We start from the raw sequence: 27646 nt of genomic DNA, 5'->3' as shown, positions 1-27646 counted from the left end.
GGGCGCACACTGTGCCACCAACGAATTATTACAATAGAGGGAGGAAGGGGGGGCCGGGGGGGCCGACACAGTGCCACCAACGAATCATTACAATAGAGGGGGGGGGGCGGGGGCCGCACACTGTGCCACCAACCTATTATTACAATAGAGGGAGGGAGGGGGGGGCCGCACTGGCCACCAATGATATTCAAACTGGGGAGGGGGGGTCTGCCCCCTGCTGCCTGGCAGCCCTGATCTCTTACAGGGGGATATGATAGTACAATTAATCCCTTCAGGTGCCGCACCTGAAGGGGTTAATTGTACGGATCACGGTCCCCTGTAAGAGATCGGGTGCTGCCAGGCAGCAGGGGGCAGTCATGTACACAGTTTGTAGTGTATTCTAACTAGAAGCGTCCCCATCACCATGGGAACGCCTCTGTGTTAGAATATACTGTCGGAAATGAGTTTTTACGATCTAACTCATTTCCGACAGTATATTCTAACATAGAGGCGTTCCCATGGTGATGGGGACGCTTCAAGTTAAAATATACCATCGGATTGGAGAAAACTCCGATCCGATGGTATAAAAGGGACTCCAGACTTTACATTGAAAGTCAATGGGGACGGATCCGTTTGAAATGGCACCATATTGTGTCAACGTCAAACGGATCCGTCCCCATTGACTTGCATTGTAATTCAGGACGGATCAGTTTGGCTCCGCACGGCCAGACGGACGCCAAAACAAAATTTTTTTCATGTCCGTGGATCCTCCAAAAATCAAGGAAGACCCACGGACGAAAAAACGGTCACGGATCACGGACCTACGGACCCCGTTTTTGCGGACCGTGAAAAAATACTGTCGTGTGCATGAGGCCATAGAGTGATGCATAGGCCGACTAGGAACTTAAAGTAGCCCTGGAAAAAACCTAGAAGTGGCCCCAATGTTGTAGGTAGGTCCAAATTAATTGAAGGCGGGGCAACACAAGTAGATAGGACCAATACAAGTTAGCAAGGCCAGCATTACCATAGTGCAGCACAGAATACCATGCCAAAGAACAAAATACCACAATCCATCATAAAATAACTCCCCCAGAAATCCCCTGTCCCTCTGTGGTGGCCATCAATAGCGGATATGTTCTGTCCTCCTCCTCCTTCAATTATTTCTAACATGGATATGGAGCAGGGGGCGTGACATGTGGGCCACAGCACCAGGCCAGCCCTACCTTTAGCATTCTGCTTGGAATTCCTCTAATAATGACCCCCAAAGTGCCCCCCAGAACTATGTACCCAGCCAGTGGCAGTGAGGAGGACTTGGGTGGACCTGTGGGCATTGGCCCACTGGGAAAAATTCTCTTCAGGGTCTATGGCCTGTCCGCCCGTGGAGTGACATGCAGCCCGGGTGTCGACATGTAGGTTATTAGATGACAGGGGGTAGGCCTCGGCACCAAAATTAGAGGCCCACTTAACTGGGAAACAGCATGGTTTGCCGGTTGGGAAGATGTTAAGTCTAAGCCTGCCTAAGGCTACTTTCACACTGGTTGGTGGGGAAACAGTCTGCCGGATCTATGCTAATGCCAGCCCACCGTACTACTGGAAGTCCGCTCTGGCCCCATTCACTATAATGGGGGCAGGCCAGAGGTCCTGCCACAGTACAGCAAACAAGCTGAGAGGTGGCCGGAAAAATAACGCAGCATATTGTAGTTTTTGTCCGTCTGCCTCTCGGCATGTTTGCCATGCTGCGGCCGGACCTCTAGCCTGCCCCCATTATAGTGAATGGTGCCGGAGCCACTGCCGGACCCTGGTGCCGCCAGTGTGAAAGTAGCCTCTAAATGGTGTGTATGAACTCTGCACACGTTGAACTTTTATTTTTTATGAAGTCTTCTGCTTACAACTTTCTGATTGGTTTACAGTTATCACTTATGTAAAGTTTTATGCAATATTTTAGAAAAATGTAACTTTGACACAAAATTGCATGGAGGTGCCGATGTGTATAAAGTGGTGAATGGCATTTTGACAATATGCCAGGTGTCTGCTTTCGGAAAATATGTAGGTATGGGGAGGTTGCTATGACTGTTGAAACATGAAACATTCCCGATAATTGCCCTTTCAAAATGTCCCTCTATTCAACCTATGAAAGAGCAAACCCTAGAAAGCATTGATGATGATGATAATGCAAGGTGAAAACATTCTGGATGCAGAAACCTTAAACCATCCTTTCTGAGCAGCGACTTGTCCTGTGTAAACAGCGATCTGCTGACAGCAAATAATGGATCTAAATTGGGACGAGTGATACATGTAAATGCAGCTCTCAACTCTGCTCACAATCTGGCAATTATAGGGAACAAACTATTGTTCTTAAGATGCATAGAGAAAACATAAAGATGCAGACAATAGGTAACATAGGAAGGCTGATAGTGGCTCCAAAGATCACTCGGTGAGGTTGACCAGGAAGCTTTCTTCGTCCAATTCCACGCACTCTTCTTCCTCCTTGTCTCCACCATTTCCCACCTCCTGCGAGCCTGGGCTTACCAGGACAGCAGTGCCAGGCTCCACACTCTCCTTTTCGCTGCTTTCCAGAGTCTCAGGGGGATAAAATCGTCTGGCAATCGATACAAATTCTGTTCCCATGTCAAGAACAATGAGCCGGTCCTGAAACACATCATGTCTGAGTGTTATAAATATATGGAGTCAACTATATGTAGATATCTGCAGTGGCGTAGGGATCGCCATAGCAACCATAGCAGTGGCTATGGGGCCCTGCGCCACTGGGGGCCCGTCCGGACCGCATAATTATTTTTTTATTTTATTTTTTATTAATACACGCAAGCAGCCAGGCCCAAGCGCCACCCAGTGTAGTGGATGGGGAGCGGGCGGTCCGTGGCTCGGACCTGGCTGGGGGGAAGCCAAGGAAGAAGGAGTACTGTAGGCCTGGAGCAGGCGGGCCCGGGGCACACTGCCGCACAAGGAGAACATGAGGTAGGCGGTGGAGGAGGCCGGAATGGGGGCATAGAGGAGGCGGAGCCAGGCTTGCACCAGCGCCGCAGTGCAGGAAATATTTCCTCCGGCTCCTAGTAACTAGAGGGAGGACTCAGGCGGTGGAGGGGGCGGGCCGGGCCGGGGGGTTGGAGGGGGAGGTACCTGTTGTGGAGGAACTAGGGAGGGAGTAGTCCCGCCGGCCGCACTGGCGCCAGTCAGATTCGGTGCTATGCGGCTATGCTATCGTCAGGGCAACAGATATCACCCCCCCACCCCCAGCCTGTGTGTGCGAGTACGGCTGTGTGCTGGTAGGGCCGCCCGGCCGGACTCGTGGTCAGGGCAACATAGCAGCAGCCGCTAGGCAGGCAGAGCTAGATGATCACAAATGAATGATAGATATTCATTCATTGGCTCAGCAGCGCGCCGCTCTGGCTGCCACTACTAGTGACAACTCAAGTCACCTGAAATGCACAGGGGGGCGTGAGTAGACAGTCACACAGGCAGCTCTAATCAGATTAATCTGATAATTCTGATTCAATTTCTTGGCGGGCGCGGACTGCGGCTGCCGTCTGAGGTCTGACTCTGCTGTCTGCTGAATATATTATGTCTGAGTGACTGAATGAATTCTGATCTAATTTAGATCAGAATTCATTCAGTCACTCAGAGATAATATATTCAGCAGAGTCAGACGGCACCTGCGGCCCGCACCCGCCAAGAAATTGAATCAGAATCAGAATTATCATCAGATTAGATCAGATCATGATTCTTCAGTCAGTCATATATATTCAGGCTTCAGCAGAGTCAGTCAGACCTTCGGACAGACGCACACTGGCACTCTGGCAGGCAGCAGCCAGCAGCAGACAGCACTCGGCAGACTTTCAGGACCGGACAGGGGTCAGGACTTGTTAGGGTAGGTTCCAATTGAATTTTGAATGTTATTTTATAATAATTAATATGATCATTTGATTTAAAATTAATTCAAAATGATGAGATGAGCGCCAGGGCCATGTGAGCGCAAAGCGCTAGGCTAGCTAGCGCACACACTGACTAGCGCCAGAGCAGAGGCGCTTAGGATTAGCACAGCATCAATGATGTGTTAAAGAAAATTTAGGGGGGAGGGGGGTTATGCCGTGCTAATCCTGAGCGCCTCTGCTCTGGCGCTAGTTTGTGTGACCGTGACACTGACATGATGGAGCCTGGAGGGAGGGCCGGGGGGGGGGGACAATGTAAATGTCTGTACTCTGTATGTGACATGGGAATGGGGCCAGGGGGCCAGGGGGCCAGGCCGCCAGGAAGGGCCGGCCGGGGGGGGGGGGAATGATGTGCCATGGGGATGGGGGGGTGTAAAATGTGACACAATAGGGGGTAGTAAAAAAAGAACCTAAAAAGTCACACACATATATATATTTGATAATGCTTTATTAGTAGAAAAACACATAAATTATTACATATATGGCGGTTTCAATTAATGGTAAAAAGTGCAGGAGTGTAAAGTGACAAGTGCATGGAGCCAAACAGCCGGTCCAGAAAGTTGGTATATCGGATAGGTAAGATGGTACAACAGGTAAAGAGACGATTGAGAGCAATTTTTTTTGCTATGGGGGACGTCTTACGCCCCCTGAAGAAGCAAGGCGAAACGCGCGTCGGGTAAGGAGCCACTACATCATCCTCTCCGGTCTGTATAGGTCACCACGGTCGGTTTTATCAAATTGTTGTTTGCAGGCGGATTAGCATTGATTCATTGATGTTTATAATTATTGCTCACCGCCCTGCACACCACTAGTGTGGACTTATTGTCCTCCCACTTATATAGCAGTGACCCGTGGTAGTGTAATTAGGACGTTGTGCTTTTTTGCAAGTATTACTGGGACTCATACCACTTCTTGCATTGCTCTCAATCGTCTCTTTACCTGTTGTACCATCTTACCTATCCGATATACCAACTTTCTGGACCGGCTGTTTGGCTCCATGCACTTGTCACTTTACACTCCTGCACTTTTTACCATTAATTGAAACCGCCATATATGTAATAATTAATGTGTTTTTCTACTAATAAAGCATTATCAAATATATATATGTGTGTGACTTTTTAGGTTCTTTATCTATGTACACACATATCGTCTTACACCCTAGCCTAACATCTCTTGGTTGTACAATAGGGGGTAGTGATGTGATCATGGATGGGGCCAGAGCCGTCCGTGCGGGGGGTGGGGGGGGATAGCCTATTGTGTGTCACATTTCTTCCCCCCCACCCCGGTCGACCCTTTCTGGCGGCCTGGCCCCATTCCCATGAAAAGAAAAATAAGGTATAAAAACATCTACCGTATGCACAGGAGGTGGGTGCGGTAGGTGCATTGCGTGTTTGCGTGGGAGCTCTGGAAGGGGTGGTGGGAGGCCCGATAGATATGTGGAGGCTGGGGGGGCCCATACATTTTTTTTGCTATGGGGCCCATGCATTTCTAGCTACGCCCTTGGATAGCTGTGATGTAGAGGTGCTCTGCAGTGTCATGTTCTCCATAACAAAAATCATAGTGGCCTCCTCATCTCGATCAGGCAGCTCTGTGGAATGAAACACTCCAGAAGTGACATTTAGCACCTGTAATTAGTGTCTGTTCTGTCATCACTTACAGCGAATCACACAGTCCAGAACATTGTGTGACAAGCCTGAGGGGAGGCTATGGAGGACCTTTCAATGCAAACCATAAATCCAACTCCAATTCACCATGTCAGGTATGAATATTCTGTTACTGTACATAGTGTTTAGGAGCCTTGGCCAGAAAGTGAAAAATATTTATAGAGGAGAGCTAAGGTCTGACATCATAAGAAAAATGTAATTCTCCATGAAGCCGAATTTACTCATGCTTCGTGGTAACTAATCGATTTTCCCTGAAATGGCAGTAAAAATAAAAAAAATCATACTTGCCTCATCCATTTGAGCGAGAAGAGGCCACTGCGGCAGTCTTCTTTTAAGATCCCACGTGAAATCTTGTGCGCGGTAACATATGACATCACCACGCCGGCGGACGTGATGACGTCATCACGCGTTGTGCAAGATTTCTCACTGGATCTTCAAGTAAGATGGCCACGATGGCCTCTTCGCAATCAAATGGACGAGGTAAGTACAATTTTTTTTAATTTTTTTTATTAGCAACCACTAAAATGCTGTAATATTGATCTCAGATGCCACAATTAGTGTTGAACGCGGCATCTGAGGGGTTCAAACACAGAGGACGGTTACTTACAAAAAAATTTGCTTCGTGATGAAGTAATTCATCACGAAGCACATTTTTGGGCAAAACTTTCCAACGGAGCTGAATCGAATTTTGCTCATCTTTACTTACTATATGAAAATTAGAAGCTCTGTGGTCAAATTTTTGATCAGGAATATGTTGAGCCCATCTACCAGTCACAAGGTGGCTCCTATCAGATAGGACCTACACTAACAACTTGCCTCTCCTGGGCTTTTGGCCTACAAATTTCAGGGCAATGTTATGACGTCTGAGATGGCATGTAACAGACGTGCGGCGCAGAGGAGTACCCTTTCACTAGGGAGAGGGAGGAGTGGTGACCCCTAGCTCACCTGGCACCCCTGACATCCCTAGGACGGGCTGCTAACCCGTATGTTGATCACGTGCATCGTCCCTAGCTTATCCTGAAATAAGCCCTAGATAGTGAATACAGCGGTGGGAGCACTAGTCCTCAACCCTGACACCTAGGGTAACAACAGGGAAAGGACAACACAAACACAATCAACAATCCCCAAAAGGAGACAACAACAGGAGTGAACCGGAGATCCAACAGCTCCAGTTCTAATGGCTCCACAGCAACAGTTGTCCCCCTGAGGTCAGAATAGAAGATCTGGAAGGAAGGTCTATTTCTGGCAACAAGGTAAGCCGAAAGGGAAAATATATAGTAGCTGGGAGTGACTGACAGAGAACAGCTGACAGGAAAAGCTACAGATTCCTAAATAGGACAAAAAGGATTGCAAACCTAAGCAGGAAAACCTGGACCGGAATCCATTCTCACCATTAGGTCATGGAGCAATCCCTTGAGAAACTGAGCGTGTAGCCACCCGCTGTGACCTTCTGACCCAAGGCACAACAGGGTCAGCGATAAGTCGTGACACCCTCGTGACAAATTTAGAATCCAGCTATAGGATACTCTGATTAAAAGCACAAGGCAGATCCCACTTCCTTTTTTATAGTGGTCTTCCCCTCTATGCACATTTGTGTGCCGGGGCTGCATCTAAAGATGCAAATTCCCTGCGCCACATATATTAAAGGTACAGTATATGGAGAGCTGCTCTCTAGGAGAAAGCAGCTTGATCATGTGAATTCAGGAAATTTGTAAACTCTTCCAGGAGTCTGAGAGGTGTCACGTTTTTCTCAGGAAGCCATCCAAATTATCCAGGAGAATTGGCAGGTATGTACGAATCTTTTCTCACCTTCATCCACAATGTACCCTTTTCTGCACAGTATTCTTGGAATCCTACAGTATATGATTGGTCCAGTACAATAATGTACACCCTGATCCATGTATAATAATAGCCTGTACTTATGTGACAGAGGGATCTCTGGGTACCCTACGTACCAGGTCATCAGTGTGACTGCTACTTCTCCACCCTATATTTACACATCTCTAGTGGCCAGAGATGAGCTAATTTCTTGAAATTCGTTATGGGTCCCATTCCAACGAATCGTTCTACAGATTTGATTCAGGTAATCATAAATTCGACCTGAAATGAAAGTGCTCATATTGCCCTGAAAAGTTGTCTATGACACCTGGGTCTTCTAGTGGTGTAGTGACAGTCACATATATAGGTATGAGTAAAAGCATATTTGCTTGTGATAACACCTTGTAGATATATTCTATTGACACTGCAGAGTTCAAAATGCAAAACTCATGAGATTTGTGGAAGTGTAGGCATAGTAGTAGTGGCAGTAGGGTCAGTAGTAGCAGTATTAGTACAGTATGGAACATGATGCATAGGCAAACAGCAACAGTGGCACCATTAGGCCAGGGATAAATAGCCACTGTCAGCAATGGCAGATTTATTCACTGGTCTCAGCCAGAAGTGTATGAAAATGCTCACAGATCCATCTCTGATTCTTTTAAACAAACATAATATTTTCCACACTTGTGGAGGACAATCATATCCGCTTTGTTGTGATGATCCCACTTGCTCTACTGAATACCTTCTCTGACAATACACTGGAGGCATTACAACAGTTTTGTAGAAACAAATGGTCAACTGGAAAGAGTTCTCTACAATATATGGTAGCTGTGATGCTGGACAATGTATCAGGTAGTACACTAGTCTGTGCTAAATGAAATTTTTGTAATAAAATTAGAAACAATTTTTTAGAAAACAAATGTCAATTAGACAGAGTCCAACAATAGACAGTATACAGTAACTGTGACACTGGAAAATATGTCCGGAAGTACACTCGCCTGTGGTCAATTGGGTGGAGGCCAGTACAATGTACAGTAGTTGTGTTGCAGGTAATACACTAGTCCGTGCTAAGTGGAATTTTTATAATAACATTTTAAAAAATTTATTTAGAACATAAATTGTTACATTGGAAAGAGTCCAATACAATATAACAGTAAGTGACAGAATAACAAGTCAGATCTGTGATGAATGAAATCTTTGTAATAAAGATTTCAACATTTTTTATTTATTTTTTATGCAACCTGCAGCAAAAATATACACTGACTGTGACACTGCACAATATGTCCAGTCAGGTTTGGTAGGCATAATTAAATGAGGAAACTTCACAACAGGTTTACTGAAAAAAATTTACAACTGCATCAAAAATATATGATGACCGTGACACTAAACAATAAGTCCAGTCCTTTTTGGTGTGTTTATTAATTGAAGAAACATTGATGCAGGTTTTTGGGGAAAATGCGGAATTGGACAGCCTGCAGCAAAAATATACACAGGCCATGACTTTGCACAATATGTCTGGTCAGGTTTGGTACACAACTGGAAAAATTCTGCAGCAAACATACACTTACCTAAAGAATTATTAGGAACACCTGTTCTACAGGGTGGGCCATTTATATGGATACACCTTAATAAAATGGGAATGGTTGGTGATATTAACTTCCTGATATGCTTTGAAGATACGAGATGTGCAGCACCTGAAACTACGGATACTGGAAGCCTGTGCTAGCATTTCTCCTGCGGTGTTGCTATCAGTGTGTGAAGAGTGGGAGAAGAGGATTGCATTGACAATCCAACACAATGGGCAGCACATTGAACACATTTTATAAGTGGTCAGAAACTTGTACATAACTCATGAAAGAATAAAGTTACGTTAAAACCAAGCACACCATTGTTTTTCTTGTGAAATTCCCAATAAGTTTGATGTGTCACATGACCCTCTTCCTATTGAAAAAACAAAAGTTTGATTCAAAATGGCCAACTTCAAAATGGCCACCATGGTCACCACCCATCTTGAAAGGTTTCCCCCCTCACATATACTAATGTGCCACAAACAGGAAGTTAATATCACCAACCATTCCCATTTTATTATGGTGTATCCATATAAATGGCCCACCCTGTATTTCCCATTAATGTGATTATCTAGTCAACCAATCCCATGGCAGTTGCTTCAATGAATGTAGGGTTGTGGTCCTGGTCAAGACAATCTCCTGAACTCCAAACTGAATGTCAGAATGGCAAAGAAAGGTGATTTAAGCAATTTTGAGCGTGGCATGGTTGTTAGTGCCAGACGGGCCGGTCTGAGTATTTCACAATCTGCTCAGTTACTGGGATTTTCACACACAACAATTTCTAGGGTTTACGAAGAATGGTGTGAAAAGGGAAAAACATCCAGTATGCGGCAGTCCTGTGGGCGAAAAATGCCTTGTTGATGCTAGAGGTCAGAGGAGAATGGGCCGACTGATTCAAGCTGATAGAAGAGCAACGTTGACTGAAATAACCACTCGTTACAACCGAGGTATGCAGCAAAGCATTTGTGAAGCCATTTGTTTAGAATCGATTCGCTCATCTCTAATGGCCACATATCATTCTCTCTCTGCAGGACTTCTTCTACAGTAATTTGCATAAAGGGTAAGACCGCAGAGACCATGCTACAAGGGAACATATGGACAAAAAGGTCATCTCAACAGAGGAGGATATGATGACTTAAGACTGACGAAAATAACCCACAATTTAGTTATCTTAAAGGCACCAGATTTCTGCAGAACCCCTTTGATATGGGCTGGGTTGTATTTGAGATTTGGAAGTTCTAGATGAAAGTAACATCCTTGAAAAAGAAGGATCAGTGTTCTGTCCATTAATCTAATATATAAAGCTGAGTGTATGTGTGTGTGTGTGTGTGTGTGTGTCCGCTAAAGGAATTCCCACCGTCGCATTTACAATTACAAAATTTGGCACACAGGTACAGCAGGTGTCCGGGAAGGTTTTAGACCAGATCTCAGGTCTCTAGGACGTACCATTCCTGAGATATCCCCAAAAAAATGCATTAGCCAATAGAAGCTTGGTCACATGACCCATATCAGCCAATAGAAGCTCGCAGGTCTCCACATACACAGTTTTACTCCAGGTTTTCATAACAACCCAGCCATTTATTTTCACTGCTGTAGAAGAGCTTTAACCCCTTAAGGACACGGCCAAATTTCACCTTAAGGACCAGGCCATTTTTTGCTAATCTGACCAGTGTCACTAATAGAAACCACCCAAAAATGACCCTATTATAGAAACTACACCCCTCACGGTATTCAAAACTGATTTTATAAATGTTGTTAACCCTTTAGGTGAGATAACATTTCAGAATCTCCATTTTAATCCATTTTTTCCAGTAACAAAGCAAGGGTTAACAGCCAAACAAAACTCAACTGTAGTTTGCAGAAACATCCCATATGTGGTTGTAAACTACTGTACGGGCACACGACAGGGCGTAGAGGAAAGGAGCGCCGTGTGGTTTTTGAAAGGCAGATTTTGCTGGACTGGTTTATTTACACCATGTCCCATGTGAAGCCTCCTAATGCACCCCTAGAGTAGAAACTCCATAAAAGTGACCCCATTTTGGAAACTACGGGATAAGTTGGCAGTTTTGTTGGGACTAATTTTAGGGTACATATGATTTTTGGTTGCTCTATATAAAATTTTTGTGAGGCAAGGTTATCAAAAATTGAAATCCTGAAATTTCATCTCCATTTGCCATAAACTGTTGAGGAACACCTAAGGGTTAATAAAATTTGTAAAATCAGTTTTGAATACCTTTAGGGGTGTAGTTTCTTAGATGGGCTCACTTTTATGGAGTTTCTACTCTAGGGGTGCATCAGGGGTTCTTCAAATGGGACATGGTGCCAAAACAAAAGGCCATCAAAATCTGCCTTCCAGAAACCATATGGCGTTCCTTTCCTTCTGCGCCCTGCCGTTTGGCCATACAGCAGTTTAAGACAACATATGGGGTGTTTTTGTAAACTGCAGAATCAGGGTAATAAATATAAAGTTTTGTTTGGCTGTTAACCCTTGCTTTGTTACTGGAAAAAATAGATTCAAATTGAAAATTTGCCCAAAAAGTTTTGGCACCAATTTTATTTTTTGATCGTGTTCATCTGAGGGGTTAGGTCATGGGGTATTTTTATAGAGAAGATTCTTATGGATGCGGCGATACCTAATATGTCTACTTTTTAAAAATTTATTTAGGTTTTACACTATATTATCTTTTTTTAAACAAAAAAATTTTGTATCTCCATAGTCTAAGAGTGATTTATTTATTTATTTTTTAGCCGATTGTCTAAGGTAGGGGCTCATTTTTTGCTGGATGAGAGGATGGTTTTATTGGCACTATTTTGGGGGGCATATGACTTTTTGATCGCTTGCTATTACACTTTTTGTGATGTAAGGTGACAAAAAAATACATTTTTTTGCACCGTTTTTATAGAATTTTTTTAGATTTTTTTTTTACCATGTTCATCTGAGAGGTTAGGTCATGGGGTATTTTTTATAGAGCACATTCTTACGGACACGGCGATACCTAATATGTCTACTTTATTATTTATTTTAGTTTTACAAAATATCATTAAAAAAAAAATATTTTGGGGTGTCTGAGGTCTGAGAACCATAGTTTTTTTTTTCAATTGTCAATGGCTAAATGGAATTAAAATTGGGGAAGGGGATTATAAATTATGTACTCCATGGAAGTGTTGTACTCCCTGAAGCAACCAATAATGCAGAGGCCCGGATGATCGGGGCACGCGTCACACTCTGTGGTGGTGTCCTTCCGTATCCCCCTCCTATGACACACTCTGCACCTTGTTTGGGTCCGTCCCTTCTTTCCAGTATGGGGGACCACACCTGGAAAGTGTTGGCCAGGGACGATCCGGGCGCCTTCAGTTCCCGAGGTACCCCGGCCTGCTCTTTCCCAGTCAGAAAAGATCAGGTCCTTGAGGACTGCTTCATAGAACTGAAGGAATTTCCCTGTGTTGCCAGCGCTCTGGGACAGCACAAAAGAGTTGTACAAGGCAACCTGTACCAAGTAGACTGCAACTTTTTTGTACCATGCCCGGGTTTTGCGCATGGTGTTATATGGCTTGAGGACTCGATCAGAGAGATCAACTCCTCCCATATACCGATTGTAGTTGACAATCGGGCTTAAGGACTGTTGCCGCGGTACCTCGCACAGGGACAGGGGTGATTCTGTTACCGTGAATTGTGGACAGTACAAGGACATCCCTCTTGTCCTTATATCTTACCAACAACAGGTTTCCACTGGAAAGGGCTCGGGTCTAACCCCTGGGGATAGGTACCTGGAGGGGGAGGGTAGGGGGGCCGAGTTGATTTTTCTGCACGGTCCCACAAGCGGATGTGGATATGGCGGCGAGGTACTGGAACAAGAGGATACTAGTATAAAAGTACAGGTGGTAACCCTTATCTAGCAGTGGGTGCATAAGGTCCCACACAAGTTTCCCGCTAACACCCAGAGTTGGGGGACATTCTGGGGGTTCAATACGGGAATCTCGCCCCTCCTACACACAAAACTTGTAAGTGTACCCTGAGGTACTCTCACAAAGTTTGTACAGCTTCACACCATACCTCGCCCGCTTAGAGGGAACATACTGGCGGAAAATTTGTCTCCCCTTGAAAGCAATGAGAGACTCATCAACCGTGACCTCCCTTTCAGGTACATAGGCCTCCAAAATTTGGCCCCAAAGTGATCAATGACCGGCCTGATTTTGTACAGGCAGTCATAGGCAGGGGGGGGGGGAAGGTGCATTATCTGCATAATGCAGGCATTTCCGAATGGCCTCAAAACGGGAGCGTGTCATGGCCGTACTGTAAAGTGGGGTCTGGTAGAGGACGTCCCCACTCTAGTACAGCCTGACACTGGGTTTTTTGACTAGGCCCATGTGCAGCACAAGGCCCCAAAACTTCCTCATCTCGGCTGCACTGACCGGAGTCAAGCCACCGGCCCTAGCCAAAAAGGAGCCCGGGTGTTGAGCAATGAACTGTTGGGTGTACAAGTTCGTTTGCTCCACCATCAGATTCACAAAGTGGTCACTGAAAAAAAGACTAAAATAGTCATATTCAGTGAAGCGCACTGTGGGAATCTGGATTCCTGGCTGGCCAACAAAATCAGCAATCACAGGCTCAAAATCCTCTGGAGTACACCGTGCAAGTTCACCGGTAGGGGGCTCAGGTGAACTTATCTGGTGGGCTGGAAAACTAGTACGAGCCCCAGAGCTGCTCGTACTAGTGTGGGCCACAGGGTCCCTGGCATGGCGGCAACCTTGCTCTGCCTGGTGGCCTCTCCGCCACCTTGAGGGCTCATCATCATCGCTAGCGGATGAGGAGGACGCGGATGACAAGAGGAAAGTGGGGTCATCCTTGTCCTCACTGGGGCTTTCGGAGTCGGATGCAGGCTGGGTGTATGCCTCCTCGGCCAAGAACATCCGGCGGGCCATAGGGGAGTGTGTGTGTGTGTTCGTGGAAAACTTTATTTTGTGTGCGTGTGTGTGGGGGCACGAGCGTTCGCGGACTTTGCTTTAAACCTAACAGAAAAAAATGAAAATCCCAAAAAAGGAATTTTTTTTTTTAAATGATTCAAACTTGCTGATCAGCTGTCCGAAGCTAATCAGCAGTAGGGTGGGCGATGCGCTAACAGTGGCCGGACGCTAAGAGTGCCCGCCACAGTTAGCGTACGCAAAAAAACGCTTGCGGCCCAAAAAATATGTGTGGGGGGGGGGCAGGGGGGCCAAGCTGCAGCACCCCTGGGGGGTCTAGGGTCACACAGCTGTGCTGTGGACCCCAGATACCCGATCAGGGTGATGCAACAGTCAAACATTTTTTTTTCCCCCCTAAACTTTCCCTGAATATCCCTGCCTAACCTAACCTTTTCCTAACCTGTCCCTAAAGTACCTTTTAGTGCCAGATGGCACTGTGGAGGGTCAGAAGGGGGGTGCTGGGTACAGATGGGGGTGCTGGGTCAGTAGATCCAACGCAGGCTGCTCTCTCTCCTCGCTCCCGAAAGCAGAATGGAGGAGGAGAGCTGGTGGGAGTTAACCCCCACCCGCCCGTGCAGCCAATAGGAAGCGATCCTGTGAGGTGATGTCACCATCATCCCACATGATCTAAGGATGGTGATTGGTGGTGTATTATCACACCACCGATCGCCATCCTATTCCGGGCTATCGGGTCACCAGAGACCCGAATATCCCGGAAACGCAGCAAACCGCAGGTTTGAATTGACCTGCGGTTTGCTGCGATCGCCGATACGGGGGGGGTAGCATTGTCACAGAGTGCCTGCCGAATGATTTCAGCAGGCACTCTGTTACGATCGTAAATACACATGAGGTACCGGTACGTCATGTGTCCTTAAGTACCAGGGCATCATGACGTACCGGTACGTCATGTGTCCCCAACAGGTTAAGGAAATCTGTCACCAGGATAATCGCTATTGAGGTAAAGCCATGGCCTAATAGCACTTAGTACCTTATTTCAATATGTGCCTTTGTTCCAGCAATAGATGTTTTTCTCCTCTGAAAATCCAGTTTATTTGGTATGCAAATGTGCCAGTAAGGTGCTCAGAGGGGCATCACTCTTGCAGGAAGGAGCCCAGACACTGCCCCCTGCCACAATGTGTCCACTCTCAAGAGACTTAACCCCCCTCCAGGTCCCAATAAGCCACACCCCTGATCTAGTTAGGCAACGCCCCCTTCCACTCCTCCGTTGAATGAGATTGAAAAAACTAAGTTAAAAATCAACTTCTAGGTCCCGCTAAGCCATGCCCAGATCTGGTTAGGCCACACCCCCTCCCGCTCCTGAGCCGACGGGGATTGAAAAAATTTAGGTAAAAATCAACTTGTCAACTGCAGGGGTGGGAGGGAGGGTGACTTTCTCCCTGTAGCTCACACTCAGACAGCACAGTGCTGCTGTCTTAGAGTGAGCTGTTCAAAAGGACACGCCCCTGAACCAATTAGGACATGCCCCCTCCCACTTAGCTGACTGAGATTGAAAAAATGAAGTAAAAAATCAACTTTTAGGTCCCGCTAAGCCACGCCCCTGATCTTGCTAGGCCACGCCCCCTCCACTCTTCAGCTGACAGGGATAGAGGGTGACTTTCTCCCTGCAGCTCACACTCAGATAATACAGTGCAGCTGTCTTAGAGTGAGCTGTTCAAAAAGACACGCCCCCGATCCAGTAAAGGCCACTGTTAAGGGGGCGGACCCCTGCGGAGGTCACTGTCAAGGGGGTGGTATGCTATGAAAGTCACTGTTAAAGGGGAAGTCCTTCAGCTAGTGCAATATAAGACTAAAAGAGGAATCATATTGTCACGACCATGGTCATGGTCGTGACTCCTGTAACCGCATGCAGTTGCCTGCGGTCTTGGTTGTGTTGTCAATCACAGGTGAGGGCTGAAGTATGTTGCCTCACCTGTGGTTGCCGCTGGCAACATTTTTATGTGGCAGCTTGCTGTTTGTGTATGCGGTTGCACCTGGCTACCTGTCTTTCTAGGTGTGCCTTTTATGTGTTTGGTATGCACGAGGTTTGGGTGTGTGCACTGTGACACTTCCCTTCACTGGTGGCTGCCTGTGGCAACGTGTTCTATATTGTACATGTGGTGGCAGTGTCTCGGGCCTTTTGGCTGACTCCCAGGACATGGTTGCCACGCATGTCGTTGCCGGCGGTAACAGCTCCAGTGTGTTTGTGTGTGTATTCCCCTTTAAGTGGTTTCACTTCCCTGGTTGGTGTTGGAAGGGTTATTTCCCTTTCCTGTGTGTGTCTGTGTGGGTGCCTTGCACTGACCATCCATCTTCTGGCATCGCACGGCTGAGGGTTTTCCCCATCATCAGCCGTGACACATATTTGGTTGCACTATGACACCTATAAGTTGCGTTGGCTAGAACCTGAATAGGTAGACTTGCCCCCAATTCATGGCTTTGAATGTCATGTGCTTAGAGCATGGACTATATAAACTGATAATCATGTATCTAATATACATTGTATGTAAATAAATATTATTATTATTATTATTATTATTATTATAAGCCATTAAAAGGGTCCTCATTAGTCTTTCTCGACTTACCAGAACAAACAGGTACCTCTCAGGGGGTGGAAGGTTGGGCTGCTCAAATATGCTGGTCTCCTCGGCTAACAGGTTGAGCAGATGACGAGCCTCTGTGGGGTTCCGCATACTATTGTAGGAGGTATTAGAATGCACATTGAGCAAAGAGTCTGCTTCATTACGAAAACCTACAGATTAAGAAAGAATCTGAGGTGAGACTGGCAAGAACAAAGAAAGGACCTAGATTCGAATAATATGGATACGGTGAAAGACTCTTGTCAAAACAACCAGTACGGACCTAAAATGACTTTCTACAAGCACAATATACTCATATTTAACATTTTTAATTTTCCATACGTGCAGTGAATGAACTTAAAGGAGATGTCTGATCTACAAAACCTACTTTGAAATACCCTGTTATGGAATTAATAGAGAAGAATCCCCTAATGTTTGATATCCACCAAAAAAAGTGTCTACTTCTCTGGAGGACTAACAAGGACAGCCTATGGATTTCTATAAGCGATAGAATTAGTTAATAGTTAATTTACTATATGGTGGCGCTGCAGGGCAAATTAGCATTTGGTGTAAGGATGATAGGTTAACCCCTGTGAAATTATCAGTAAACAATGTCTCACCTAGATTGTCCAAAAGCACCCTCCAACGATCCTTCACATCTTTACGTATCTGTCTGTGGGCACTGATATCAAAACTAAGCCGGCGGTAGCCCTGAGGAGAAGGAAAATCACAGCAAAGTCTTGGTGGTATTACACTTAAAACAGTTGTCCAGGATTTTAATATTGATGGCCTATTCCTTATTAATATCTAATCATCAGTCATACAACACCCCACACACCCACTGTGGTCACCAAGTAGGTCAAGATGTTACCGAGTAGTTAAGAGGCCAGATCTACACAACTTCATCGACTGTGTAGTGGCTGGAACTGGGTACTGCAGTGCTGTTTCCATTCACTTAAATGATGCAGTAGGGAGCAGAAAGTGTGGACAGGGATGCTGATTTTGGCAGAAGATGGATAGATAGATCATTTTTAATAGGAATTTTCTTTTGCATGGGCCAGGGTTTGCCCCATGCTGCAAATTTTAGAGACTACAAATACTGTGCCGCATCCCAAGTGAAATCTTCACTATAAGTATTGTCCATCTCATATTCATTATACAAGGAAGGGGATATAAATACTAAAACTTAACTTTTGATAAACCATAAAAAACACTCTGGGGTGTTACATACCCCCTTACTTAAAAACCAAGCCGCCCTCGGCTTGTGCTTAGGGTGTGTGCTCTAAGGGTACCCAAGGGGAAACTAAAGTGCTGCTTGAGACTATAGACCAGGGATCAGCAACCTCCGGCACTACAGATGTTCTGAAACTACAACTCCCAGAATGCTCCATTCACTTCTATGGGAGTTGTGAGAACAGCCGAGCATGTTTGCATGCTGGGAGTTGTAGTTTTAACAGCAGCTGGAGTTCCGAAGGTTGTTGATCCCTGCTATAGACTATCATGACATACATATACTAACATAGAGACAGCTACCACTTGGTTCCTGCTCTTATGAGTTTGCACTCTCGGTATAACCAGTGAACCAAGAAATGTACTGCACCAAGCGCTCAAATACTCCACACAGGACTGGGCCAGAGTTGTATATAAAGCGTGGGGGTGTCATGTACTGTAATCCCTCCACGATACTATGAGACGCCCATAAATAGAAGGGTGGTTTCATCCTGTAATCCCTTACTAGCACCAAGGCCTTATAATGCTTTACTTTTTGTCAACTTGATGACTTAACAGGTAGCTAAACATTTACAGTTAGGTCCATATATATTTGGACACTGACAAAAATTTAGTTTTTATTACCTGTTTACTAAAACATATTCAAGTTATAGTTATATAATGGACATAAAGTCCAGACTTTTAGCTTTCATTTGAGGGTATCCACATTAAAATCGCATAAAGGGTTTAGGAGTTTCAGCTCCTTTAAATGTGGCACCCGTTTTTAAAGGGACCAAAAGTAATTGGACAATTGGCTCAAAGGCTGTTTTTTGGGCAGGTGTGGGCAATTCCTTCATTATTTCATTCTCAATTTAGCACATAAAAGGACTGGAATTTTATTTGAGGTGTGGTGCTTGCATTTTGAAGATTTTGCTGAGAAATAAACATGCGGTCAAAGGAGCTCTCCATGCAGGTAAAACAAGCCATCCCTTCATCTGCGAAAACATTAAAAAAAAAAAATCTGAGAAATTGCTACACTGAGAAATTGCTACACTGAGAAATTGCTACACTGAGAAATACACTGAGAAATTGCTATAGTGTGGCACAATCTACAGTTTGGTACATCCTGAGAAAGAACGAAAGCACTGGTGACCTCAACAATGAAAAAGACCTGGACGCCCTATGGAAGACAACAGTGGTGGATGATCGCCAAATAATTACCATGGTGAGGAGAAACCCCTTCACAACAGCCAATCAAGTGTACAACACTATCCAGGATCTAGGCGTATCAATATCCAAATCTACCGTAAAGAGAACACTGCATGAAAGTAAATGCAGAGGGTTTACTGCATGGTGCAAGCCACTAATAAGCTTCAAGAATAAGAAGGCTAGATTGGACTTTGCTAAAAAAAAAAAAACATCTTAAAAAAACTGCACACTTCTGGAAGAACATTCTTTGAACAGATGAAACCAAGAACAACCTCTACCAGAATGATGGGAAAAAAAAAAAAAGTATGGTGAAGGCATGGTACAGCTCATGATCCAAAGCATACCACATCATCTGTAAAACACGGCGGAGGCAGTGTGATGGCTTGGGCATGCATGGCTGCCAGTGGCACTGGGTCCCTAGTGTTTATTGATGATGTGACACAGGACAGAAGCAGCCGGATGAATTCTGGGGTTTTCAGAGACATATTGTGTGCTCAAATCCAGTCAAACTGATTGGTCGGCATTTAATAATACTGATGGACAATGACCCAAAACATAAAGCTAAAGCAACTCAGGAGTTTATTAAAGGGCTTCTGTCACCCCATTAAACCGTTTTGTTTTTTTCTTTACTAATAATCCCTACACTGCGATCTCATCATACATAAGCTAATTAATGATTTTCGTTCAGTAGAATTTGTTAAAAATCGATTTTTGAAATATGTAAATTACCTTGCTACCAGCAAGTAGGGCGGCTACTTGCTGGTAGCAGCCGCATCCTCCAATGGTAATGACGCCCCCTCTGCTTGTTGATTGACAGGGCCAGCGGACGGGATCTTTCTCTGCTGGCCCTGCCTGTTTTGATTCAATATCTGGCGCCTGCGCCGCGGCCGTACCTCTCTTCAATCTGCGCAGGCGCACTGAGAGGCGGCCACTCACTCGGCCGCTCGCTCCTCAATGCGCCTGCGCCGGGTGTAGATGTGACGTCATCGGCGCAGGCGCATTGAGGATGGAGCGGCCGAGCAAGTGGCCGCCTCTCAGTGCGCCTGCGCAGATTGAAGAGAGGTACGGCTGCGGCGCAGGCGCCAGATATTGAATCAAAACAGGCAGGGCCAGCAGAGAAAGATCCCGTCCGCTGGCCCTGTCAATCAACAAGCAGAGGGGGCGTCATTACCATCGGAGGATGCGGCTGCTACCAGCAAGTAGCCGCCCTACTTGCTGGTAGCAAGGTAATTTACATATTCCAAAAATCGATTTTTAACAAATTCTACTGAACGAAAATCATTAATTAGCTTATGTATGATGAGATCGCAGTGTAGGGATTATTAGTAAAGGAAAAAAAAAAAAAAACGGTTTAATGGGGTGACAGAAGCCCTTTAAAGCAAAGAAGTGGAATATTCTTGAATGGCCAAGTCAGTCACCTGATCTGAAGCCAATAGAGCATTTCACTTGTTAAAGACTAAACTTCAGACAGAAAGGCCCACAAACAAACAGCAACTGAAAACCGCTGCAGTAAGGACCTTGCAGAGGAAACACAGCGTCTGGTGAGGTTCATGAGTTCAAGATTTCAGGCAGTCGTTGCCAACAAAGAGTTTTCATCCAAGTATTAGAAATTAACATTTTATTTACAATTATTTATTTTGTCCAATAACTTTTGAGCCCCCGAAATGAAGGTGTTGAGTTTAAAAAATGCTTTAGTTCCTCGCATTTTAATACAATCATTTTGTTTAACCCACTGAATTAAAGCTGAAAGTCTGAATTTCAACTGCATCTGAATAGTTTTGTTCAAAATTAGAAAAATGTTGTCTCTGTCCAAATATATATATGGACCTAACTGTATGTCGATAAGTTGGCGCACTAAGCCTTAGGACACACCAATGCAATGAAATTCACATTAGAGTCCATAATGAGCTCAGATATACCTTTGAGTCTATTCCTTAACCCTGGTTTCACACCTAAGCGTTTCTCAAACGCGCGTTTCTATGCGCGTTTTTGTCGCGCGTTTTTATGCGCGTTTTTTTAATAGTGAACGCGCGTTTGACGCGCGTTTGGGTGATTGACAGCAGTGTTGTACAAAGAGTCTATGGCCCAAACGCGCGTCAAACGCGCCAAAAAAAGCTCCTGTACTTGTTTGAGCGTCGGGCGTTTTACAGCGCGTTCAAACGCGCTGTAAAACGCGAAAATGTGAACCAGCCCCATAGGGAAGCATTGGTTTCCATGTGTTGCGCGTTTTACAGCGCGTAGGAACGCGCTGTAAAACGCTCAAGTGTGAACTTGGGGTGAGTGTTGGTGGATCAAGTGCACCAAACTGGAACAAATAGTGCAAGAGTCATTTGTAAGGCTTCGTTCACATCAGATGATTTTTAAGCGGAGACAAAAGTCCTGCATGCACAACTTTTGTCTCCGCGTAAAAATCATCTTCTGAGCTGAAACATAACGGACCCCATTATAGTCTATGGGGTCCTCAGGCTCCGTTTGACTCCGTTTGGCATCAGTTATGTGCTTATCCGTCCTCCTGCCCCTAAACGGAGCAGGAGAACGGAAAGGCTGAACGGTGATGTGAACGAAGCCTAATCCACATGAGGTAGTAATGTCAATATTTGTAATCCACATGAGGCAGAACAACATTATCACTAGGAGCATATAAAATGAGAACCCATAAGGCAGGTGGGTTTCCACTTAACCTGCGAAGGGGGAAAAAAGGGAATTTGGCGCTGTTGAGCGCAACTTGGAGTCAGTTTCTAGCAGATAGGCAGAGTCCTTACAAAACATTACCCTCTGGGTGAGGACCAAACAAGGGCAACAACAACACACAAACGGGCCAACCAGTTCTCACCCTTCAGACACAGTTCACATTGTGTCTCCAGTAGTCCAATAGATGGTTTTCTTCACAGCACGAGGTCTCTTACAGGAGGGGCTGGAAGTCTTCCTCCTGGGTCCCATAGTTGAGGGTGCAAAAGTCCTTCTTTAAGCTGCATGACATCCTCATCGCTGTGACTGCTAGCTCTAGTGCTCTCTGCAGCTGTAACTCCAATAGAAGCTTCATCTGCGATCTCCTGGTGGCCTTCTGTGGCAGAACTTGGAACTGCAAGGTCACCCTCTTCTGGAGGATCCTCTGTAAACCTTGGCTTTTTCCTTGTAGGTGACAAGTTCTCCAGACAGCAGTAAAGAATAGACCCTTGGTTTTTTATAGCAAGGAGCTCCTCATTCGGTTGTGGTTCCGGAGTGCATGGAGCAGTATCAGTGGACTCCTAACTGGTGGATAGGTCACTTTCAGTGGTTGGAGGATCTGGTAGAGTCATAGCAGGTGTGATGTCTTTTTCCTTCACTATTTCTTTATATGTTTTTAACCTTTTTCTTCTTTCTGATAAGTCACATTCTCCGCTAAACATCCTCTCAATCTTCCTCTTTCTTTATCAAGTCCTGTGATGCACTCCTCCTGCGGGCCTTCAATCGGGCAAGGTCATTCTGCCATGTGTCATCCTTCTCTCTGAGTAGATCAGTGACATACTGCAGATGTCCTTGGTGGGCTTCTCCTGAATAATGTGGGAGCCAAGGTGCCCCAATATAGTATGGCATTGTAAGAGGCATGATGCAGGTGGCTGCATCTGCTACTGACTGCTCACTGCAGTCCAAGTGGGTGCTATCTTCACTGTCAGACATGGCTTCTGATACCCTGTACCAGACTAGAGGGGTCCATGTAAGCTAGATTGCAATTTAAGTGCGCTTTGCTATGGGCAACGGCGGCAGAATTGGTGCGTGGCTTTTTTAATAGTCGCTGCAACTGCGCAATTTGGGGGAGTATGATGCTCTGGCAGGCAGATAATGGCTCCAAACAGTCTTTAGCAAGTTTATTTTCCCCCAGTAGTACTCACTCAGACCTCTGGACATTGCTTCTCAGGATCCAGGGAAGAAGGAACTGCATTTTCCCTTTTTCAAAATCGCTGCCGCTTCTACTTCTTGTAGGGGTGCAGTTGATTTCTTTGTCCTCCTAGGGACTTGTACTTCTGCTGTAAGAATGGTTCCTCTGTGGAGGTGGCTGTTTGGTTCCCTCCCCTCTGCTTTGTGGATGTCTTCCTGTCAACACAGGATGCCCAAATCCAAGATGGCTGATTAACCCCTGTTTTGCCACAGTGCTGCAACTTATGCAGATTCACACTCTCCAGCAGTAAGTAGATGCTGTAAAGTCTCTTGTAGGGGGTTTAACAGATAGAGGGGGTAATTCCAGGGGCAAAAGGCCGCCAAGATTGCAATGGGCGGCCTTCCCCCCAGGGCCCTCTATATACTGTGTCCCAGGTGTAGGAAATGCAGAGTGGTATGTTGTGACCTAAAATGTCTCTTATTGTGTGTCACGGTGCTCCTACCTGGATACCGCTGGACCCCAGGCTTTGGCTGAGAAGCAATAAATAGGGGGAATAATTGAGGCATAAACCTTGAGATGAAGTTCTATGGCAGCTTTACTTTGCATAAACGTTCTCCAAAACTGTTTACAGTTTGCTTTGGTTCCTGCAGACTTTAGCATGAAACTGGCAGGCATACTCCACTCTGCTATATTTGTTTCTCTCTGACTCTGCTGTACTGACAGGCTGGCTGTATAACTCAGCTTCTTCTCTATGCTGCATTTTACTTTGTAGTTCTGACTCTAGGTTATACCAGGGAACTTTCCTCCTGGCTTCTGAGGCTTCAAGCTTTGGCCTCCATGGCCAGCAGAGCTTAGGGTGCTCTGGCTGGCGTAGGCACATCCAGCAGAGATGTGCCCCTGCACACCCTTTCCCTAGCAGGGGTTAACTAGACTAACTAACTGGTCCCTACCCTTCCTTAAGGAAGTAGGGTTGACCCACTCCCCTACAGAGGGTGTTTAGAATGGAATAATAAGTTCCATTCTCTCTAACTATAGCTCTGCCATATTTTCTGCCACCTGCTGGTGAACCAGGCACATTACATGAACAGTTACATAACATTAGAAATGCACAGTGTGGAGGACCTGGAATAAATGCATACGATATGAGGTTAGACCAATAAAGACAGTAGCAAGGTGCAGAAGTGGTAACAGCACTCTGGGGTGTTAGACATATATATAGGCGGGGTGTTCTAGGTCCCTTGTCCCATTTATTAGTGTCTTTCGGGAACAGTTCAACTGCACCTGCTGCCCACCACGGATGTATCTATCATGCATCATCCATACGTGTTTACCTGCTACCGGGACCACCCTATGACCACACCGGTACCCCATCTGATAACTCCTCTTTTGGATCTGGTAAGACAATTTATTTTACTTTATTTTTCTGGTTATGCGGGATTGACGTGCAGGCACGAGTGACCACACGTTTTTGTTGTGACATATCCTGTACCAGTGTTGTATGAGAAGAACTTTTCTCATTGAGACTTTTGTGTTTTTAATGGTTTATTAAATGTTAAGTTTTAGCATTTATACCCCTTCCTTGTATATTGTTGTGATTTCAGGGAGCAAGTTTTAAGCCAGCTCTGGACCATAGCGGCTTGTCATATGCCATCTCACATTCATTCACTTATTACTACTCATCTCTTCTTATGCACTGACCTCTGATCCCCTCCGTGTCCTTGCTCTTTTCTGAAGTAAGTTGTATAGTTCACGATCATCGTCTCTTTCAGTGTGAGACACATCTTGGGGCTCATTCCACAAGTTTGCCTCTTCTGCTCTCCGACGCTTCACCTCCCGGTCAAAGTACAAGAGTGTCTCACTACAATAAAATATGCAATATAAATACCCAAAATACCTTAAAATACTTCACCCTGAACTAGCAACTGCCCTAGTTATGTCAAGAGCAAAGATTCACTATGCCATGAAGCATCTGGTTCCCTGATTAAGTTGCCTCATAGCAATTAAAAAAATAACCAATACATCACAATATATGATATAGGTGACATACTATGGGTTATATATAAGCTTGGATCAATATATCTACTAGCATGTTAATGTTGCAACAACTGTTAGTAGTACACATCCTCTACATATATTATAAATGTACATAATTAGGAGTGTAATCACAAGGCGGGGGCCTATAGCAAAATCAAAATTGGTTCCCCATTCCATCCAATTATCCCTGACCTCAGCTCCCTTGGAATCAGCAGCACTAGGGAGGCTTGTAGTCTGCACCACAACGCCACCCTAGAACAAAACTAGAGGTAAATGAATCAGTCTGCCAGCTTATGGAACGCAATTGTCAGGAACCAGTCTCTGACCTAGTAGATCAATTCGCCAAATGTACCATTATGGCCACAAATTCAAACTAGGTCAAATAGTTCTCTCTGACCATTATCTTCACTATAATGGTGGGGTGTATACAGTGGGCCATCAATGTCATCCACGCAAATTCCTTCTACTAAAATATTGTGTCCTGATTCTGAAGCAATGACACATTCATATGAGTTTAAACCATCATGATGATTTACCGATACATATTGAGAGTGAAATAATAGATTTGGAAAAGATCAGGATCAGAGAAGAAACACTATTTGCAGGAGTAAGTATGCTGCCTGAATTATTCTCCTTCCAGATGCTAGTTGACACCACCAAAGTACCCACTCACTAGTCCTGGTGTTCCCATTCCATTTTCATGACTTAAATTAATTTTCACTTTCTTGGTTTGCTAACATTGCAGAACTTGGTAAGACCATATCCTTATACAGGTTTAACCATCCATGGTTAAATGTGGTCAACACCAACCTAGAATGACTCCCCTCTTCGAGGGTTCCCACAGTAGCCATACAGACTTGTTCTGTAGGTATATACATTCTTGCACTTTGGTGGCATTCTTTTCTCTAATGTAAGTGCATGAGTTTCACAACTTCCTGTCACCTGGAGAATGCATATTAAACCACCAGCATTACCTTATTGCAGTCTGTAGCATGATTCCAAAGTTTTCTGTGTCTATACAAACTCTTTTATTTTTGGCGCATCATACAGCAAAGACAGACAACTTTGGAATCATGCTACAGACTGCAGTAAGGTAATGCTGGCGGTCCAATGTATGTTTTCTAGGTGACAGGTTCTCTTTAATTTATTAGCCGTGCTGCTTAAAAACATGGGTCAAAAGGGGTAAAAAAAAAAGAAAGAATTATTACCTCCACTGATCCCCCGTTACTGTTGTTCCAATCATGCACCAGCCCCACTGCTCTTCACTTCCTGATCCTGGCTTGACACGCTGTAAATGTCAGGAAAGGATCACTCAGCCAATTGCAGGCTCAGTCGGTTCACGGCTATGGCCAGCGAGTGGATGAGTGGGCCATTCATGGTATTTCACAGCGATTTGAGCTGGAACCAGAAACAGAAGAGAAGAAGGAAGCAGGGCAGTGGTTGGAGATGGGTGGAGGTGAGTAATGATTCTTTTTTTTATTTTTATCCCCTTCTGATCCATTTTCTTTAAAAAAAATCTCCATGGAAAACCCCCTTAACACAGGTGGTGGCATATTGGGCAAACCTAGGAGCAAACTAAAACCATCCAGTGTTATTTACCAGTGTATGGTGGAGTAGCACAGCACTGGGACTCGCCCTTTTACTCCAGTGATAGTATCTACAGACTTGGAGTTCCAACAGCTGGCTTCCTAAACTTTTGTGTTGGATAGTTAAAGATTTGGTGCTCTGGTGGTACTGGTACTTTCTATGGGCAGCAATTGTCATCTTCAGTCTTCTACCTGTCCTAGTATTTATGCATGAATCCAAAAGTTTTGGGTGGGCACATCTCAAGTGCCCCTTTGCTGCAAAATGAGGTTATATAAACTTCTAGCAATGGGTCAACCAATGGAACATTCAATGTCACACCATCACCCAAACCCATTTTTTATCTCACTTAGTTGGAATTCATTGTAAGAATGTGGAAGAGGAGATGTAATATCGCTAACTGGAAAAAAAAAAGAAGCAGCACCACTCTTGTCTGATGGGTTGTGTCTGGTATTGCAGCTCAGCCTCAATCACTACAATGGTGCTGGGCTGCAACACCAGACAGAGCCTATGTGGTGCTGTTTCAGGAAGAAAAAAACACTTTTTCTGATCCTGGACAAGCCCTTTACATTGTTAGATTTAAGAAAGTAAAGGTAGATACCCATATGCACATAGCTGACACTGACTTCTGTGACCGCTGTATAAGTTTTGACTGGTTCAATTAAATTATGTTACAAAATGCAGGGCTGCTTGTAAATGCTGAGTGATATAATAGATCATATATGGTATTATACAAGATGCAGTAGACGCATATCTGCATATATCTGTATAGGTATTAATTATACAAGATCAGAGGTATCTACAATCTAATCAGAGGTTACCTGATCAGTGGGCTCTTCTCTGGTGCCTCCTCATGACAGCAGCAGCAAAAGAAACGATAGAAGGTCCTGCGTTCTGCCATGCTGGGGTTCAATACTGCAATTCATGAGAATGACAGGATAGGGGTCTTAGCATGGGTGTTGTTAATATACAAACAAATCACTGTAATTGGGATCAAAGAACAAGAGAGTCACATGGGCATCAGCACAACTAGAAGCCTCCAGCTAGGGAATGTGATAAGTAGGAGAGGGTTATGAAGGCACCTCCCGTCATCACCCTGTATGAGGGTGGGAAGAAGAGAAATATTTGCTGTGGGAGACTATTGAGAGTGGTTAATATATGAGGCTGAGAGGGTCAATATAGGGTCAAAAGTTTTTTTTACTTGGGATCTCACATTTACAGGGCATATAACGTGCCT

The 27646-nt window shown here is 45.0% G+C and overlaps 1 protein-coding gene across 4 annotated transcripts in view; it reads right to left on the bottom strand.

The window, feature by feature from the left end:
- Positions 1–860: 860 nt before the first annotated feature.
- The window catches only part of LOC122941504 (melanoregulin-like), a 47659-nt gene continuing 20873 nt past the window's right edge, over positions 861–27646 (bottom strand). For all 4 annotated transcript variants that reach the window (XM_044298816.1, XM_044298815.1, XM_044298818.1 and 1 more), the window contains 5 exons: positions 27231–27324; positions 24490–24649; positions 17135–17225; positions 16521–16687; positions 861–2628 (listed from right to left, as the gene is read on the bottom strand). In XM_044298816.1, the coding sequence (XP_044154751.1) occupies positions 2407–2628; positions 16521–16687; positions 17135–17225; positions 24490–24649; positions 27231–27310 (720 nt within the window). In that variant the 5' untranslated portion in view covers positions 27311–27324 and the 3' untranslated portion in view covers positions 861–2406. The remainder of the gene's footprint in view (positions 2629–16520; positions 16688–17134; positions 17226–24489; positions 24650–27230; positions 27325–27646) is intronic.

The sequence above is a fragment of the Bufo gargarizans genome, chromosome 6 (genome assembly GCF_014858855.1).
Source record: "Bufo gargarizans isolate SCDJY-AF-19 chromosome 6, ASM1485885v1, whole genome shotgun sequence".
Lineage (NCBI taxonomy): Eukaryota > Metazoa > Chordata > Amphibia > Anura > Bufonidae > Bufo > Bufo gargarizans.
Note: the sequence above shows the minus strand (reverse complement) of the source record. Positions and strands in the feature narration are given on the sequence as shown.